General features: G+C 52.1%; 1 protein-coding gene across 1 annotated transcript; it reads right to left on the reverse strand.

The window, feature by feature from the left end:
• Positions 1–963: 963 nt before the first annotated feature.
• UBE2L6 (ubiquitin conjugating enzyme E2 L6) lies at positions 964–14,519 on the reverse strand. Its single transcript, XM_019975635.2, has 4 exons — positions 14,203–14,519; positions 8,040–8,135; positions 4,750–4,936; positions 964–1,652 (listed from the first exon to the last, which is right to left on the reverse strand). The coding sequence occupies exons 1-4, from the start codon at positions 14,227–14,229 to the stop codon at positions 1,501–1,503; spliced, it is 462 nt and encodes a 153-aa protein (XP_019831194.1). The 5' UTR covers positions 14,230–14,519; the 3' UTR covers positions 964–1,500.
• Positions 14,520–19,412: the final 4,893 nt, after the last annotated feature.

The following is a 19,412-nucleotide window of genomic DNA, read 5'->3' on the forward strand; positions in this document are numbered from 1 at the left end:
ATCTCCTGTCTTGCAGGCAGATTCTTTACCGCTGAGCCACCAAGGAAGCCCGGAGCTGACCCTAATGTCCTGCTAACAGTCCTGTCTGGCTTTATCAGCCATTGGGAGCATATGCGCTGATGAGAACAGCTCAGGAAAAACACAGAAATGAAAGCCCGCCAGCTCGGCACTGTGGCCAGAGGTGTGGACTCTGCCCGGGTCAGCGGAGTGGACGTGGCAACCCACTGGAGTGCTCGGTTAGCCTTGGCTGCCTCCTGTATAAAACGGGGGCGTTATTCCTGTGGGTGGGTCGACGACCCCTCTGGCTGAGGGTGGCCGGGTCCCTCACAGCCAGCTTTCCCCACAGCGCTTGGGGTCACACAAGGCTCCGTGCCCTGCGAGCCCTCCGTTGATGGGGAAGCAGGCATCTTTCATTCGACTGCAGCTAAACAAGCCTCCTCCTGATGAACCACTTGCCCCCTCAGTGAACGCTCAGGTGGACCCTTGTGCTTAACAGCTGAGCAAACGCACGGTCTCCTTGGCTCCCCCTGGACTCAAGCTGGAAGGGAAACCCCTCCGTGCATAAAGCTGACGCTAGGAACCGGCCTCCGAACGGGACAGCAGTGGGTTAAAAACCATGTAGTCAGGGCTCCCCTGGTGGCCCAGTGGTTAAGATTCCACCTTGCAGTGCAAGGGACGCCAGTTCCATCCCTCATCGGGGAAGATTCCACAGGCCGCAGAGCAACTAAGCCCACGTGCGACAACTACCCAGCCCACGAACTGCAGCTACTGCGTCCTGGAGTCCGCTCTCGGCAAGAGCGGACGTGCGATGGGACGCCGGGGGCTGCAACGAGCGAGGAGCTCCCCCTTGCCGAGACTCCAGGAACTGCAACTAGCGTGTTGCTCCCCCTTGCCGAGACTACAGGAAAGCCAGCAGTGACGATACCAGCTCGGCCAAAAAAAACAAAGCGAAAGACCGTACAGTCAGATTTCTGGGGTGGAGAGGAGATTCTTCACTTTATGATTCATCAGTGGAAACGGAAAGGTTTTGCACCTAAATCTATACAAGTCTACGATTCAACCACTCCATCCCCAGAGTACTTAGTGGTAAGAGTCCCTCCTCCCCCGGCCCCCTCCTATCTGCTGCCCCCCAAGCAGGGCTCTGTGGGGGGTGGGGATTCGGGTTGGCTGCTCATCTGGCCGGGAAGGTGGCCTGAGTCTCTAAGATGGACCAACCGGTGGGACCAGGAACCCCCATCACGGAGCACTGGAGAGCTGGATTTTGAGTCTGCAAACGTAAATGCCTCTGGCTCCGGGGCAGAGAAAGGGGCTGGGGAAAGCACATCTGTGGCCAGTGGGTCCACACTCATAATGGCAGTCCCCTCCCCGTACACACACACGCAACCTAAGAAGGAAATCTTGGAAGACATGAGCAAGTGCAAAATCGCAAAGAGGCTCTGGTCCCCCATCCACGAGGGGCGTCCATCCGTCACACAGAAAGCAGGCGGCTCAGAAGCTGGGTTAGGAGGGCCGGTCCACTCCAAACTGGAGGGTGAACTCTTGGGCCATCTGGTCAAACAGCTCTGGGTCCTGTGTCAGCTGCTCCGCGAGCTCCAGCCGAACGGGCTGTCCCGGCTCCGGTTGATTCACCAGCATGTTGAGGGCCTCCAAGACTGGGGAGAAAAGTCGGATCAGGACATCAGGAGGGAGAGAAAAAACTCCTGGGAAGGAAGCGATGCTGCCCACTCCCAGATCCCCCTGAAACCCACACCAACCCACGCCTGAGGACGGCTCTACGAGCAAATCAGATGGCAGTCAGTGGTTTTCACACCGTGTCACAACCCCCGTCGCGGGGGTTGGTGAGATCAACATGGTTTCCGGGTTCTGTTCCCTTTTCAGCCAGAACCGCTCTGCTTTTGTTGCGTCTGACTCTCTGAGACCCTGAGGACTGCAGCACGCAGGCTCCTCTGTCTTCCACTATCTCCTGGAGTTTGCTCAAATTCATGTCCATGGAGACAGTAATAGGATTCCAAAATTTTTTATTTGGGGAAAAAGGGTTCTGAGGCTCAAGACTGGAAACCACTCCTGCCCTGTGGCTTGAAATTTTTCACGGGTGACTTCGGGAACTGGGCGGAGACAGTGTCCCCCTCCCCCCGTGCCCGTAGGCACACACACCAGCGTGCGGCCCTGGGCTCGGGGCGCTCTGCAGAGCTCTGGTGCTCACCAAGGACCACGCCTCCCTCTCTTCCCAGCACTCTTGTTTCCAGGGTTAAGAACTCCTGGGCTGATCCAGAGGTGGGATATTTTTAAAAAGCATTTATTTGGCCTTTCTGGGTCTTCATTATGGATCTTTAGTTGCGGCTTGTGGGATCTAGTCCCCTGACCAGGAATCAAATCTAGGCCCCCTGCATTGGGAGTGTGGAGTCTTAGCCACTGGACCACCAGGCAAGTCCCCAGAAACAGGACTGATCACATATTGATTACGTCCATAGACTAGGGCCACGGTGCCCGACATGTAGCTGCCAGCCATGTGTGGTCATCTTGATTTAAATTAATTGAAATTCACGACAATTAGCAAAGCAGTTCACGGTCACAACAGCCACACTTCAAGTGCTTGAAACCTACATGGGGCCAGCGTCTGCGGCATTGGACACGGCTGCTATGTACCGACTCCATCACTGAAGAAAGTTCTGCTGAGCCGCGAGGTTCAGAGCCGGCCAAGGGAGGCCTCGAATCCCAGCTCTACCACCTGCCAGCTCAGGTAAGAGCTCAGCTCTCACACGCCTGTGTCCTGATGGGGCCGATGAGAGCACTATTTCAAGGGGCTTCTAGGAGGACTGAATGAGGTTGGTGTGTTAAAAATGGCTGGTTGCCTGGGTTAGAAAGTTCAGGTTCTCAGTGGTGCAGGGACGTATGTGAGACCAAGTCCTCAAGGGCCACCCAGCTCCATTTTTGTATTCCTGAATTATGATTAATCCATTATAATTTCAATTGGCCATCCATGGATGTATACCAAAAATACCATACGGAAGAAAAAAGTGAATTTTTATGCTGGAGAGGGTGGGTGGAAGAGAAAACCCTCCCACATTGTTGGTGGGATAGGTAAATTGGTGAAGCCACTCTGGAAAACAGCATGAGGTTCCTTCAAAAACTAAAAGTAGAGTTGCCGAATGGTCCAGCAATCGCACCCTTGAGCATATACCCAGAGAAAACGCTAATTGAAAAAGCTACGTGTACCCCAGCGTTCACAGCAGCACCATTTACAACAGACGAGACACGAGTGCAACCTAAATGTCCATCGACAGACAAGGGGATAAAGAAGATGTGGCAGACACGTACAGGGAAATACTGCTCAGCCACAAACAACAGTGAACAGAGGCCATCTGCAGCAACGTCCGGATAGACCCGGAGATCTCCGTATCAAGTAAAGGAAGTGAAGGAAGTCAGGCAGAGCAGGACAAAGACCATATGATATCACTTACATGTGGAATCGTAAAAACATACAAGTGAACTCATTTACAAAACAGAAGCAGACTTACAGACCTGGGGGAAAGCAGGAGAGGAGGGCTACGCGGGGAGTTTGCGGTGAGCAGATACAGACTGCCGTACGCAAAAGACGCAGACGGCAAGGCCCTGCTGTGCAGCCCGGGAACCTGTTCTCAGTGCCTTGTGATAAACAGCAGTGGAAAAGAGTATGAAAAGAATACATATACACGTGTATACCCGGATCACTTTGCTGTGGACCATAAACTAACACAACATTGTAAATGAACCATAAAAGTAAAGCCAAGTCGCTCAGTCGTGTCCGACTCTTTGCGACCCCATGGACTATATAGCCTGCCAGGCTCCTCTGTCTATGGGGTTTTCCAGGCAAGAATACAGGAGTGGGTGGCCATTTCCTTCCCTCAAAATTAACCATACTTCAGTAAAAAAAAAAAAAAAAAGTGAACTAAAAAGATACCGTGTGATGCTTTTAGTGCAGGGTCAGAGTGCCTAATGAAGCGATGCATTTATCGTTGTTAGGCCCGCCCCTTCGGCTGTCCTCACAGCATCGGACCTTGCCTCCATCACCAGTCACATCCACAACTGGGTATTTTTGCTTTGGCTCCATCCCTTCATTCTTTCTGGAGTTATTTCTCCACTGATCTCCAGTAGCACGTTGGGCACCTACTGACCTCGGGAGTTCCTCTTTCAGTATCCTATCATTTTGCCTTTTCACACTGTTCATGGGGTTCTCAAGGCAAGAATACTGAAGTGGTTTGCCATTCCCTTCTCCAGTGGACAACATTCTGTCAGCCCTCTCCACCATGACCCTTCCGTCTTGGGTGGCCCCACAAGGCATGGCTTCGTTTCATTGAGTTAGACAAGGGAATTCAACGAATTCAGTCACTCAGTCACGTCTGACTCTTTGCAGCCCCACGGACTGTAGCCCACCAGGCTCCTCCGTCCATGGAGTTTTCCAGGCAAGCACAGTGGAGTGGGTGGCCATGTCCTTCTCCAGGGGATCTTCCCGACCCAGGGATCAAACCCGGGTCTCCCGCGTCGCGGGCAGATTCTTTACCGTCTGAGCTACAGGGAAGCCCTAGTAGTCTCTTGCCTGGGAAACTCCACAGACAGAGGAGCCTGGGGCACAGTCCCTGGGGTCACAAAGGACTCCGACGTAACCTAGCGACTGAGCGACAGTAAACAGGAGCAACCGACACAAAAGCGGTCCCGGGACTCCCCCTCCGACCCATTCAGTCCAGGGCCCCGTCCAGGGGGGCCCCCCACCTTGGCAGGTCCTGGTGCTGGCTTTCCAGTTCTTCTTGCTGATGATGGGCAGGCACACCCTCCCGTCCCTGTCCACGTTGGGGTGGTAGATCCTGGTGGTGAATTTCACCGTCGGGGGCTGGAACGGGTACTCCCTGGGGAAGCTGATGCACAGCCTGAAGGCCTTGAGGTTGTAGGGTGGCCTCTCCTGTGCGAGAGAAGGGGTCACGCTCTGGGCAGAGGCACAGCTGCCCTCCTCCCCCCAGGACCTGGGCCTGGTTTCCGCCCTCCCCGCCCTGCCCCAGGGGCCCAGGCTTCCTCTGCTCCACTCCGAGCAAGGACCGTGAATGCGGACACAGACTGCACGTGCATTCACTTAGCAACTGGGCTGTGGGTCAGAGCGCCCTGGCCTGGTATTCACACGAGTCAGATCCTGGCTTCTGCTGTGCGCCTGAGGGCCAGCTGCCTCCCACCCCTAAGCCTCAGTTTCCTCTCTTGAAAAATGGGTGCAATTTGACTGGAGGCATCCTCAGGACCACCTTAGCTTCTTTTTATTATATCGGTAATTAACATCTTTCCAGTTTCATTGAAAAATAACTGATACACATCACTAAACTTAAGGCGTTGAGCTTGATGGTTGGATTCACATATGCTGTGAATTACCACAATAGGTTCAGCTGACACCCATCTTCTCATATAAAATAATGAAGAGAAAGAATAAGGAAAAAAATGTCCCCTTGTGATGAAAGCCTTTAGGATTTACTTTGTTGACCATTTTTCTAGGATGTGTCTGGTGGCCCAGTGGTTAGGAATCCGCCTGCCAGTGCAGGGGACGTGGGTTTGATCCCTGGTCCAGGAAGATCCCATATGTTCTAGAGCGACTAAGCTCATGAAAGTGAAGTTGCTCAGTCGTGTTCAACTCTATGACCCCATGGACTGTAACCTGCCAGGCTCCTCTGTCCAGGGGATTTTCCAGGCAAGAGTACTGGAGTGGGTTGCCATTTCCTTCTCCAGAGGATCTTCCCGACCCAGGGATCGAACCTGGGTCTCCCGAATTGCAGGCAGATGTTTTACCGTCTGAGCCACCAGGGAAGTCAACTAAGCCCGTGCGCCACAAGTACTGAGTCTGTGCTCTAGAGCCCGGGAGCTGCAAATACCGAAGCCCTCTCGCCCTAGAGCCGTGCTCCATGACAAGAGGAGCCACTGCAGCGAGAAGCCTGCAACTGGAGAGTAGCCTCTGCTCACTGCACCTAGGGAAAAGCCTTTGCAGCGACAGAGACCCAGCAAAGCCAAAAAAAAAAAAAATAGTTAAGAGGGTACATACTGTTATGGGTATTCTACCATCTTAAAACAACAGTTCGGAACTGGAGTGCCTAAGCGTTGCCAAGAGCCAGCAGAAGACCCTCTAGACTTGAGCAACTGGAAGGCTTTCCTGCATCCGCTCTGTGCTGCCTGCTGCTAAGGGCTTGACACGCATTAGCCCACGCAGCAGGGTGTAGGGGTTACGTGGTCTTCGGGCCACGTGGCTGGAGTGTGAGTCGTGGCTCTGTCAACCCCATGCCTGTGCGACCTTAGACGAGCAGCCGAACGTCTCTGTGCTCTCCTTACAGAAAGAGTCACAGCCTTCTCCACAGGGCTTGGGCGGCAATTAAATGAGTCAATTCACTTTTCTTTTAAGGTAATGAAGAGTGCACCAGCTTTTCTTTTCTTTTCTTTCTTTTTTTTTTCTTTTTTTTTTTACTGTTTATTTATGTATTTGCTACACTGAGTCTTAGTTGCAACATGTGGAATCTAGTTCCCTGACCAGGGATGGAACCCAGGTGCCCTGCGCTGGGAGCACAGAGTCTTAGCCACCGGACCCCCAGGGAAGTCCTGCGCTGATTCACGTTAGGGATCTAGAACATGGCCAGGCACATGGCGAGCACTCCATATGTGTCAGCTATTAGGGTAAGTATTTTGAGAACTCATAGTATTAGCATCAGGATTTCCAGATGAAACAAGTTCAGTGCATACAAGTAACCTGCCCAGGGTCACAGCAACACTGCCCAGATGGGGATTCAGCACGGTCGATTGGACTGTTCCACATGGGAGCAGTGATCCACACCCCTAGTGGGGGGACCCCGGGGCTCGGATGACCCCAGTACAGCGCACAGGGGCCTCCAGGCTGTTGCGAAAGCTCCAAACCCTTTCAAAACCTTCGTGGCAGAGAAGGCAGGAGGATGACCGTCAGGATGACATACGTGGAACCTCCCTGGTGGCTAAGACTCCGTGCTCCCAAAGCAGGGGGCCCGCGTTCGATCCCTGGTCAGGGAGCCGGATCCCACAGGCCGCAACTCAGACCTGGTGCAGCCAAATAAATAAACCTTTTGAAAAAAGAGTCAAGGTTTTAAGAAATTTCCTCTTCTTGAGCAGAAGGCAGAAAGGAAGCTGTGGTAGTCATGGGTATGTCTGAGCAAATGCTGGACAGATAAAGAAAATGTGTTCTCGATAACGTGCAGAGGCTGGGGCTGGGACACAGATGCAAGACCAAGGGTGAGGCCTCAGCAAAGGGGGGCTCTAGGGCACTCGGGTTTCAGCAGTCGTGGCAGGTGGGCTCCGGCATTGTGGACCCAGGCTCTGGACCACAGGCTCAATGGAGTGGTGCACGGGCTTGGTTGCTCCGGCTATGTGGGATCTTCCCGAGTCGGGGATTGAACCCATGTCTCCTGCACTGGCAGGCAGATTCTTTACCACTAAGTCAACAAGGAAGCCTTTTTTTTTTTTTTTTTTTTTTATGCTCTTTGTCTGCTGAAGCTTCCAAGATGAGCTCAGTAGCTACTGGCTTGAAGAAGGGGTCTCCAACTAAGTCCAAAAGCCTTTTAGCCTCTTCATCAGTTGGCCTGCACCTCAGAAGCAATCAATGTAGAGAGAGACACCCCCGTCTGCCAATGATCATCTCCAGTGAAAAAAGAATTCCATGACTTCCCTGATGGGCCAGTGGCTAGGACTCCACCTGCCAGTGCAGGGGACCCAGGTTCATCGCTGGCCCAGGAAGATCCCATACGCTGTGGGGCAGCTAAGGCAGTGTGCCGGTCATGGAGCCCGCGCTCCAGAACGAGAGAAGCCACCCCACTGAGAAGCCTCGGCACCCAACTAGAGATTGGTTCCCAGCCGCAACTAGAGAGAGCCCGCGTGCAGCAACGAAGACCCGGTGCAGCCAAAAATAAGAAGAAAGGATTCTCAGGCAGGGAACGTCCTCGCCCAGTCTAGCCCTCCCTGCCCCGGCCCCTGCCCTAAGTGGTCCAGCCCCAGCAGGGCCCCCGGACACTCACAGGCAGCAGGAGCGCATGCCACACCAGCACGTTGTCCTCCTCGCTGCACAGGTTCCGCAGGTACTTGGGAAGCTCCTTCTGCAGGTCTTCCAGCTCCTGTAGGGGCACAGAGCGGGCAGCTGGCCGAGTCTCCCCTCCTCCGGCACCCTCCCCACCGCCCCCCACAGCAGACCGTCCCCAGTTCCAAGCAGGACAGAAGCCGGCATTCACTTCGCACTCAGAGTGTGTCTGGCCCGGTGCTCAGGGCCTTTAGTGAATCGCCAGATTTTAGCTTCACTCCAGCTCGGTAGGTACCAGGTGGAGGATGATGCAGATCACCAGGTCTAGATATTATAACCTGGGAGTAAACCTCTTGGGGCTTCCCCGGTGGCTCAGTGAAGAATCAGCCTTGGAATGCAAGGGACCCAGTTCGATCCCTGGGTGGGAAAGGTCCTCTGGAGAAAGAAAGGGCAACCCGCTCCACTATTCTTGCCTGGAGAATCCCATGGACAGAGGAGCCTGTGGGTTACAGTCCACGGGGTTGCAGAGTCAGGCATGACTGAGCGACTAAATAACAACATCACAGCTCTCTGAAGAGTCTTTTCTCCAGAACCCAAGGTGCTTCACGTCTGTCCTCTGGCTCTCTTCTAGGGAGCCACGAAGCCCTGCCTCCCTCTACCCACTGGCGAGCAGCATGGCCACACGCCCTCACCGTGCTCGGGGCAGGGCGGGCGGGCAGCAGAGACGCCAGCCTGTCCCCGTCAGACTGCCCCAGAGCAGGCCTGGGGAGGGGGCACCGCTCAGGCAGACGGCAGCAGAGGAGAACGCCACACGGCAAGCAGGGAAACCAGAGGACAAGCAACGACTTGCCTTCCAGGAAGGCGGCCCGTCCCCTGAGCACCACTGAGCTCTCCCAACAGCGTCCTCCACGGACAGGTCACTAGGGCACAGGCCCGCCCTCGAGAGCTTCACTGGACGCTGTGATTCCATGAATAAAGTGTGGACGCGTAATAGGAGGGGAAACGGAAAGGTGGTCGCCGAGTCGTGAAAGACGCCGGGATTCTTGGCCTCCGGAGGAGACCGAGTTCAATCCCAGGCCTGTGACGAGGCTTGATTGCTCAGAGCTTTTGTGTCATAAAGTTTTATTAAAGCATGAAAAGAGAAAGCTTCTGACATAGACATCGGAAGAGGGCAGAAAGAGTGCCGCCCTGCTAGCCTTCACAGCATGGTACACTCTATCGGCAGGCCGCTAACTAGAGACAGGAGATGTCTCAGACCTCGGAGTGGCACAGGCCCCTCACCCACAGGTGCGTTCTGAGATGACCTTGGCACAAGGCCCCTCACCCACAGGTGCGTTCTGAGATGACCTTGGCACCAGGCCCCTCACCCACAGGTGCGTTCTGAGATGACCTTGGCACCAGGTGAGTCATCCCGGGCCATAAAGCAATTGACATGAATGCTGAAGAAACACAGGTTTCCAAGGAAATATATAGTTTCATTAACATCAACGAGGAAAACAATGCACGAGTAAAACACACAGGTTTGTCGAGCCCTTATCGGTTCTGAGTCTTAAGCTGAACCGACTTGAAGACAGACAGAGTCCAGGGTAAATACACAGGTCGTTAACATAGCATAAGACAAACATTTCCATAAGAAAATGCATTGGTAAACTCAAGGTTTGCGAAAAGTTAACTTCAGGTGGAGCCAGGGATCGTCATAGCAACACAGAATTTTAAGAAAAACCTCCTTTTAAATTTAGAGAATGGAAAATATAGAGAAAAATATAGAGAAGGGAAAAAAATCCCACACTTGTTTGTTTCCTCCTGCCGCTTAAGAGAGCGATAAAAAAACGTCTGACGCTTGCAGCCTGCTTCCTCCGTTTGGAGACCCCTGGCCTTCCTGCCTGTTACCCTCTCAAAAGGAGAAGAGAGGAGAGGGGAGGGCGTGGGGAGCAGGAAAGCCTCACAGCGGTGACACTGAGCTGGGCCCTGCAGCAGGAACAGGAGTCCGCCTGCAGAGAGCTGGCGAAGCCCCAGGGCACAGGGCCCAGTTAGAGCAGATGTGCACAGCGTGTCCCGTGCAAAGTTCACAGTTGTTACGGGAAAAGGATTCCACAGTCAAGCACGTTGGGAAACACTAGGCTAAACCGAGTTCTTCCCTGAGGGACTTTCCAAAGCCGTTAACACTCGGCTGTACGTTGTCGTGCTCGGCGATGTGCGCCCCAGTGTGCAGCACATCTCAGTGTCAGTATTAGACCAAGGACTCCCGCTCTCCATTTGGGGTTCTTTTCGTGGGACAACTGACCTTTTCAAAAATGTATTTTCTTTTCTTTAAAGAAGTTTTTTTTTAATTGAAGTATAGTTGCTGGGCAATATTATATGTTATGATATAGTGATTCACAATTTCTAAAGGTTATACTCTGTCTATAGTGATTATAAAATATTGGCTATATTCCCCATATTGTACAGTATATATATCCTTGTGGCTTATCTTATACTTAATAGTTTGTACCTCTTACCCCCTACTCAACGCTGCCCCTCCCTTCTTCCCCTCCCCTTGGCAATAGACCTTAAAAAAAAATAGATAAAAAGACATTTAGGGAATTCTCTGGCTGTCCAGTGGTTAGGACTCCACGCCTTCACAGAGTTTGATCCCTGGCGAGGGAACTAAGATCCTGTAAGCCACATGACACAGCCAAAAAATAAATAAATGTATTTAAAAAGAGACATTCAAGGGCAGGTCATATTTTTCTGGAACACTGAATGGGTGTAAACCAGAGGTTCTCAACCGGGGTGTTCCTTTATCTACCCGCCCCTAGCACTTCTGGCAATGTCTAGACCCAGAAAAGCATCTATTTCTGCTTTATTGACTATGCCAAAGCTTTTGACTGTGTGGGTCACAGCAGACTGTGGAAAATTCTGAAAGAGATGGGAATACCAGACCACCTGACCTGCCTCTTGAGAAACCTACATGCAGGTCAGGAAGCAACAGTTAGAACTGGACATGGAACAACAGACTGGTTCCAAATAGGAAAAGGAGTACGTCAAGGCTGTATATTGTCACCCTGCTTATTTAACTTCTATGCAGAGTGCATCATGAGAAACGCTGGGCTGGAGGAAGCACAAGCTGGAATCAAGATTGCCGGGAGAAATATCAATAACCTCAGATATGCAGATGACACCATCCTTATGGCAGAAAGTGAAGAGGAACTAAAGAGCCTCTTGATGAAAGTCAAAGAGGAGAGTGAAAAAGTTGGCTTAAAGCTCAACATTTAGAAAACGAAGATCATGGCATCTGGTCCCATCACTTCATGGGAAATTGATGGGGAAACTGTGGAAACAGTGTCAGACTTTATTTTGGGGGGCTCCAAAATCACTGCAGATGGTGATTGCAGCCATGAAATTAAAAGATTTCCTTACTCCTTGGAAGGAAAGTTATGACCAACCTAGATAGCATATTCAAAAGCAGAGACATTACTTTGCCAACAAAGGTCCGTCTAGTCAAGGCTATGGTTTTTCCTCTGGTCATGTATGGGTGTGAGAGTTGGATTGTGAAGAAAGCTGAGCGCCGAAGAATTGATGCTTTTGAACTGTGGTGTTGGAGAAGACTCTTGAGAGTCCCTTGGACTGCAAGGAGATCCAACCAGTCCATTCTAAAGGAGATCGGTCCTGGGTGTTCTTTGGAAGGAATGATAGATACTAAAGCTGAAACTCCAGTACTTTGGCCACCTCATGAGAAGAGTTGACTCATTGGAAAAGACTCTGATGCTGGGAGGGATTGGGGGCAGGAGGAGAAGGGGACGACAGAGGATGAGATGGCTGGATGGCATCACCGACTCGATGGATGTGAGTCTGAGTGAATTCTGGGAGCTGGTGATGGACAGGGAGGCCTGGCGTGCTGCGATTCATGGGGTCGGACACGGCTGAGGGACGGAACTGAACTGAACTGAACTGAGACCCCTTTCCGGCTGCCACATGTGGAGGAGTGCTGCTCCGTCCAGTGGGTAGAGACCGGGGGTGTGATAACATCCTTCAGAAAATGACTCAACGTCAAATATCAGTGGCGACAAAGTTGTGAAACTCTGGTATAAACAAAGGCAGAGAGAAAGGGCCCCAAAGACGGTCCACGGCTGGGGGAACCCTTCACACTGTGCGCCTGCTATACTTTCTCTGAGCCCCAAAATATAAGCACACCCTTATCCCCTGTTTCTTATCCTTCTACACTCCACCTCTGTTCATGCCAACAAAGGGCCCAGAGTCTATGATCCCTCGTTGATCTGCTACCCCAAACTAGAAGCATCTGCTGCTACCAGTTCCAGGATCGTCTGTGACTCCTGAGCAACAAGGAAGCCCCACAGTGCACAGAAAAGCCCCGGAAGAGACATTATCCCAACTTTACCAAAACTGAAGGAACTTGGACTTTACCTGTCATACATGAGTTCTGTCAAGACTTTTGCAAAGCCTGGAGGTGTTGAAACCCACAGCTGTCTCAACAGCTGTGTTAGACACAGCTGTTCCCCAAGGCCTGCTAGAAATCACCTGACTCAGAGGAACAGAAAATGAAAATAGAGAAGCCGCTGAAAGAACCTCTGGCTTGGAGCCTCACCAACCTGGACTCAAATCCCAGCCCCATCACTGCCTGCCGGGTGACCCAGGACAATCAATTTAGTCTTTGTGAGCCTCAACTTCCCCATCTGTAAAATGGGGTAGAGGACTCATCTCACAGGGTTGCTGAAATGACCGCTGTAAACTACCTGCCATTTAATGGTGCCGGGGAGACACAGGCTGGCTCCCAGCTTTCCTGCTTGGTGGGAAAAACTCTCTGCCTCATCGCTGCCAAACCTCCAGAGTTCAGTCCTTTGGGGCTGAGCCTTCTCTGTGCCCCAACCTGTGATCATTTTCTTCCCAGAGGCTGAGGGTAGCACCTCCTGTTCACCCTCCTCATGCCTGCACACAGGAGGGGCACTTTTGAGAGACTCAAAGCCTCAGGGGTGTCAGACCCACCTCCCCAGAATTGCTCCACCGTCAGGGAGATTCTTTACCAGCTGAGCCACCAGGGAATACTCCCCCACCTTCCCCATCTATCTCCAATCCCAGCCACACCCCAGTCCCCCAAACACCTTGGGTTTTCCCACCTCCTGGGGAAAATCCCTCCCTCACCATCCTTCCCGACCTCACTTCAAAATTGTGTCCCTGATCAGAAAAAAGATAGACTTTTTTCATTTTCTCTGCCTCCGTACTTCCTAGAGCAGGAACCAGCGTATGGGAGGCGTTCAACAACATCTGTAGACCAAATGAACTCACACCATCTACTCCAGGTAACCTCCTGGGTTCGCCCTGGCAGCTTTTCTTCCGGAGAAAACCCTGAGAACTTTGCTCTCAACTCCTACTCAGCGTCCCATACTTCTTGGGACTTTTTTTTTTTCTGAGCGCGGCGGGGAGGGGGAGGGGGCGGGCGGGTCGCGGAGGTGTCGCTGCACGACCTGAGGGATCTTAGTTCCCCGACTGGGGATCCAGCCGTGCCCCCTCCAGTGGAAGTCCTAACCACTGGACCGCCAGGGACGTCCCCCTTCTCCGGGCTCTAAAGCGGGCACCAAAGCACGGGGGCCCTGGTTATCTCTGCTTAACAGGCACCTGCCACCACAGCGCCCGGCTGCAGGAAGACGCCAAGGAACCAACCAACCCTTCCCGCACCTAAAACTGAAAGCCGCTCAGTCGTGTCCGACTCTTTGCGACCCCGTGGACTATACAGTCCATGGGATTCTCCAGGCCAGAAGACTGGAGTGGGTAGCCTTTCCCTCCTTCAGGGGATCTTCCCAACCCAGGAGTCGAACCCAGGTCTCCCGCTTTGCTGGCGGACTCTTTCCCAGCTGAGCCCCCGGGGAAGCCCCGCACCCGGGACGCAGGTAACTGTCACAGTTTCTGGCAGGAGAAATGAAACTGAAACCGATTCGGGGGAGGCGGCTCATCCCCCAGCACAGCTCAGAGAGCCGGCGACACCCCCGTCCATGTCCTCCCACCCCCCGAAACCGCAGCCCCTCTCGCAGCCCCACTGGTCCTCGGGGAGGGGGTAGGGACGCAGGGATCAGCGGCCCCGGATCCCCTAAACGGGCTCGGGGAGCAGAGGGCGGGATGCGACGAGCGGGGGCCCGGGAAGGCGCGCGGAGCCGCGCGGGAGGGGTTACCTTCGCCACCCGCTTGCTCGCCGTCATCTTAGAACCGAGAGCGGGGCTCCGGGGGACTCGCCAGACTCTGGAGCGGCCTGCGGGCTCGCGCGCCCTGCCCCTGGGCCGCGCCCCCAAGGGCCCCGCCCGCGCTCCGCTCCGCCCACCGCGGCCGCGGGGCCACCGAGGAGCGGGGCGCGCCCGGGCCCCGATGGGCTCCGGAGCCGGGAGCTCGAGCGCTTTCTTGTCTAAAGCCCGGCGGGCCTGGGAGCGCGCGGCATCGCGGGGCGCCGGGCACCGGGCAGCGAGCACTCGCGGGGCGCGGGGCCTCGGCCTCCGCTCGAGGCCGCGCCGGGCTCCACCCCCGTCTTCAGCCCGCTCTGCCCCAGACGCGCGCGCGCCCCGAGTAAACACGAGATCCTCGCCGTGCACGCGCAGCTCCCCGACCGGCCGCCTGGGGTCCCCACCGTCAGACCGGCGCCCTGAGCCCCTCCAGCGGATTCCCGGAGCCCACCCTGGGCAAACCATTAACCCTCTCTGGCCCCGTGTCCCAACTCTACAGATGGCTGGGAGACACCGGAGACGATGTCCGCCCCCAGGGCCCTCCCTTGGGGTCCTTTGTGCTGTCCCGCACTGGGTAGGGGAGGCAGCCTCCCCCACGTGACCGCTGGGTGCAGAGCACCCCGAGGGGCGCCCTCAGACCCATCCTCTAGCTTCGGGGGTCTGGTGGGCCTTTCAGTCCTTTTCTAGGTTTCGTATTTGGTGGTCATGTATGGATGTGAGAGCTGGACCATAAAGCAAGCTGGGCGCCGAAGAATTGATGCTTTTGAACTGTGGTGTTGGAGGAGACTCTTGAGAGTCCCTTGGACTGCAAGGATCCAACCAGTCCACCCTAAAGGAGATCAGTCCTGGGTGTTCACTGGAAGGACTGATGCTGAAGCTGAAACTCCAATACTTTGGCCAACTGATGGGAAGAGCTGACTTATTTGAAAAGACCCTGATGCTGAGAAAGATTGAGGGCAGGAGGAGAAGGGGACGACAGAGGATGAAATGGTTGGATGGCATCACCAGCTCAATGGACATGAGTTTGAGCAAACTCCGGGAGTTGGTGGTGGACAGGGAGGCCTGGCGTGCTGCAGTCCATGGGGCCACAAAGAGTGGGACACGACTGAGCGACTGAACTGACTGACTGAAGTACCTACTACCCTGCAGGAGGGCACAGGCAAACCACTCCAGTACTCTTGCCTGGAGAATCCCACGGACAGAGGAGCCTGGGGGGCTACAGTCCATGGGGTCACACAGAGCCGGACACGACTGAGCGACTAAGGACGCTCACAAGCACCTATTACATGCAGATCTGGGAGACAGTTGGGTGGTGGCACCCCAGCACAGACTTCAGGGCCCTCCCTGATCTTAGCATGGGTCCAGTACACACCGCAGGCCTACTGTGTGCCCCAGAACGCAGGCAGGGCTCTCCGCCCTTGTGCGAGGGCAGGGGCTCTTTCCCCAGCATGAAGGTAAGGCTCTCATGGGCTTGGAGCCCCAGAGCACAGGGCAGCATCTGGGGAGTAATCTCCCAGTAACGGTGAGACTGGGTGAACCCGTCTCCCTCACCCTCATCTCTTTCAGCTCAGAGGAGGCAGAAAACATTTTGGGCACATACTTTGAGTTCTGAATTCACGGCCTCACTTCCTGTTTATCTAGGTGTCTTGATACCAAACAACTTCTCTGCTGGTGTGCAGGATGTGTTTGCAGAATGATTTATTCTCTGTTTCATTGAATTCAATGAGTTTTAACTGGGAATCTTCTTGTTTTCTTTCTTTCTCTCTCTCTCTCTTTTTTTTTTTTTTAAAATGTAGTTCCCTGAGCAGGGATCAAACCCGAGCCCACAACAGTGAAAGCACAGTCTTACCCTCTGGACTGCCAGGGAGTTCCCAAACAGGGCGTCTTCTCTCTGCCAGAAATGAATGGGACACTGTCCACAAGCTCTTAGCATAGGTAGAAATGAAGGAACCGAGGCCTTTGAGCCCGTCTCTGGTTGTTCATCTCAGTTAATAAGCATTTACTAGGGAGCACCAGGCAGTGACCACAGTGAGAACGTGGGGTCCTTCCTTGTACTTGAGAAGTTCTTGGCTACTGAGATGGAGAAAGAATACAGTCCCTGCATTTTTAATGCAAAGTGATAAGCGTTAGGCTACAGACAATCATCTGATGCTGTGGAAGCCTGCAGGAGGGTTACTGGATCCAGGCTCAGAGAAGGGCAGTCCTGGAAGAGACAAAGTGAATTACAAGTGAATTGCAGACACTGGCCTATGAAATTACTCAGCCCATAAAAACTAACCACACCAGGTTTCAGGGCCACTCTCTTCTGAGACAGCTTTCACTCTATCTGTGGAGTGTGCTGCGTCTAAATAAATCCACTTCCTGCCTATCACCTTGTCTCACAAAATTCTCTCTGCGATGAGACATCAAGAGCCTCATTAAGTCTTGAAATCAAGGTGTGTGATCTCAGCTAAAAGACCGTGGGTTCAAGTCCAAGTCTGAGTCACAAGGTTTCAGAAGAACTGTTTTTACTTTTCTCTAATGTAGTTGGCTTGTATTCATTTCTTCCACAAAGTTTAATCAGTGCCTGCTTCTGTGAGGCCTGTGCTGAGCTCTCTGCAGGACATGGAGAGGGCTGAGGTCAACCTTTGTCTTCACCATTGAATCAGAGACGTGTGTCTGTAAAGAGAGCAAAAGGCTGCGGGAGAAAGGCCTCTAAGTCACCTCTCTGTGGAATCTAAACAAACAAACTGAAAACCAAGCGCATAGATGTAGAGAACAGGTAGGTTGGTAGAGGTGAGGGATGGGAGGTGGGGGAAGTAGGTTCCAACTTCCAGTTATAAGTAAGTCTTGGAGAAGTAATGTACAGCCTAGTGACTAGTAGTTAATGATACCGTATTTTATATTTGAAAGTTGCTTAGAGAGTAGATGCTGTTGTTCAGTCACTCAATCGTGTCTGACTCTTTGCAACCCCATGGATTGCAGCACACCATCACCAACTCCTGGAGTTTACTCAAACTCATGTCCATTGAGTCGGTGGTGCCATCCAACCATCTGGTCCTTTGTTGCTCCCTTCTCCTCCTGCCTTCAATCTTTCCCAGCATCAGGGTCTTTTGCAATGAGTCAACTCTTCGCATCAGATGGCCAAAGTATTGGAGCTTCAGCTTCAGCTTCAGCATCAGTCCTTCCTATGAATATTTGGGTTGATTTCCTTCAGGGTGGTCTGGTTTGATCTCCATGCAGTCCAAGGGACTCTCAAGAGTCTTCTCCAGCACCACAATTCATTTCTTCGGTGCTCAGCCTTCTTTGTGGTCCAACTTTCACATCCATACATGACTACTGGAAAAAACACAGATTTGACTAGACAGACTTTTGTTGGCAAAGTAATGTCTCTGCTTTTTAATATGCTGTCTAGGTTGGTCATAGCTTTTCTTCCAAGGAGCAAGCGTCTTTTAATATCATGGCTGCAGTCACCATCTGCAGTGATTTTGGAGCCCAAAAAAATAAAGTCTGTCACTGTTTCCACTGTTTCCCCTATTTATTTACCATGAAGAGATGGAACCAGATGGCATGAATGTTGAGTTTTAAGCCAACTTTTTCACTCTCCTCTTTCACCTTCGTCAAGTGGCTCTTTAGTTCCTCTTTGCTTTCTGCCGTTAGGATGTTGTCATCTACGTATCTGAGGTTACTGATATTTCTCCTGGCAATCTTAATTCCAGCTTGTGATGCATGCAACCTGGCTTTTCACACGATGTACTTTGCATGTAACTGAAATAAGCAGGGTGACAATATACAGCCTTGACCTACTCCTTTTACAATTTTGAACCAGTCAGTTGTTCCATGTCTGGTTCTAACTGCTGCTTCTCAACCTGCAGAGGTTTCTCAGGAGATGGGCAAGGTGGTCTTGTATTCCCACTATTTAAGAATTTTCCACGGTTTGTTGTGATCCACTCAAAGGCTTTAGTGTAGTCAGTGAAGCAGAAATAGATGTTTTCCTGGAATTTCCTTGCTTCATCTATGATCCGACAGATGGTGGCATTTTGATCTCTGGTTCTTCTGCCTTTTCCAAATCCAGCTTGTACATCTGGAATTTCTCAGTTCACGTACTGTTGAAGCTGAATTTGGAGGATTTTGAGCATTACCTTGCTAGCATGCAGAATGAGCCCGATTGTACAGTAGCCTGAACATTCTTTGGCATTGCTCTTCTTTGGGATTAGAATGAAAACTGACCTTTTCCAGTTCTGTGGGCACTACTGAGTTTTCCAAATTCGCTGGCATATTGACTGCAGCACTTTAACAGCATCATCCTTTAGGATTTTAAATAGCTCAGCTGGAACTCCATCACCTCCACTAGCTTTGTTCACAGTCATGCTTTCTAAGGCCCGCTTGACTTCACACGTCCAGATGTCTGACTCTAGGCGAGTGACCACACCATCATGGTTATCTGGGTTTTTAAGACCTTTTTTGTACAGTTCTTCTGTGTATTCTTGCCACCTCTTCTTAATCTCTTCTGCTTCTGTTAGGTCCTTACTGTTTCTGTCCTTTATTATGCATGAAATGCTCCCTTGGTATCTCTAATTTTCTTGAAGAGATCGCTTTCTTTCTTGAAGAGAGGGATTTCCCATTGCATTGTTTTCCTCTATTTTTTTGTTCTTCTTTGATATAAATAAGAATATATTCAAGGGACTTCCCCGGTGGGCCAGTGGTTAAGAATCCCGCTTGCAATGTTGGGGACTTGGGTTTGATCTCTGATCAGGGAACTAAGATCCCACAAGCTGCGCCAACTCAGAGCACACACCCCAGCTGCTGAGCTGGAGCGCTCCGGGCCCGTTTGCCACAGCTAGAGAGTCCGTGTTGGGCAACAAAGCGTCCCACGTGATGCAATGAAGATCCTGCAAGCTAAAAAAAAAAAGAGTGTAATCAAGACTGGATTTGTTATTGTATTTATTTCTTCTTCTGATTTAAAAAAAAATTATCAGAGTGTAGCTGATTCACAAAGTTGCATTAGTTTCAGCTGTACAGCAAAGTGTACCAATCATCCATATACATATATCCACTCTTTTTTATATTCTGTTCCAATATAGGTTATTACAGAATATTGAGAAGAACCCCGTGCTGTTCAGCAGGCCCTTACTAATTATATGTTTTATGTCCAGCAGTGTGTGTGTGTCCATCTCGAGCTCCCAGTT

Source organism: Bos indicus, chromosome 15 (genome assembly GCF_029378745.1).
Source record: "Bos indicus isolate NIAB-ARS_2022 breed Sahiwal x Tharparkar chromosome 15, NIAB-ARS_B.indTharparkar_mat_pri_1.0, whole genome shotgun sequence".
Classification (NCBI taxonomy): domain Eukaryota; kingdom Metazoa; phylum Chordata; class Mammalia; order Artiodactyla; family Bovidae; genus Bos; species Bos indicus.

Bases quoted from the DNA above. Each gene is read 5' to 3' on its own strand.
- UBE2L6 (XM_019975635.2), bottom strand. From the start codon at position 14,229: ATGACGGCGAGCAAGCGGGTGGCGAAG. The intron at 4,937-8,039 runs GTGAGTGTCCGG...TCTCTCGCACAG, and splicing joins GGCATGCGCTCCTGCTGCCT to GAGAGGCCACCCTACAACCT. The intron at 1,653-4,749 runs GTGGGGGGCCCC...TTTTCTCCCCAG, and splicing joins CAGCACCAGGACCTGCCAAG to TCTTGGAGGCCCTCAACATG.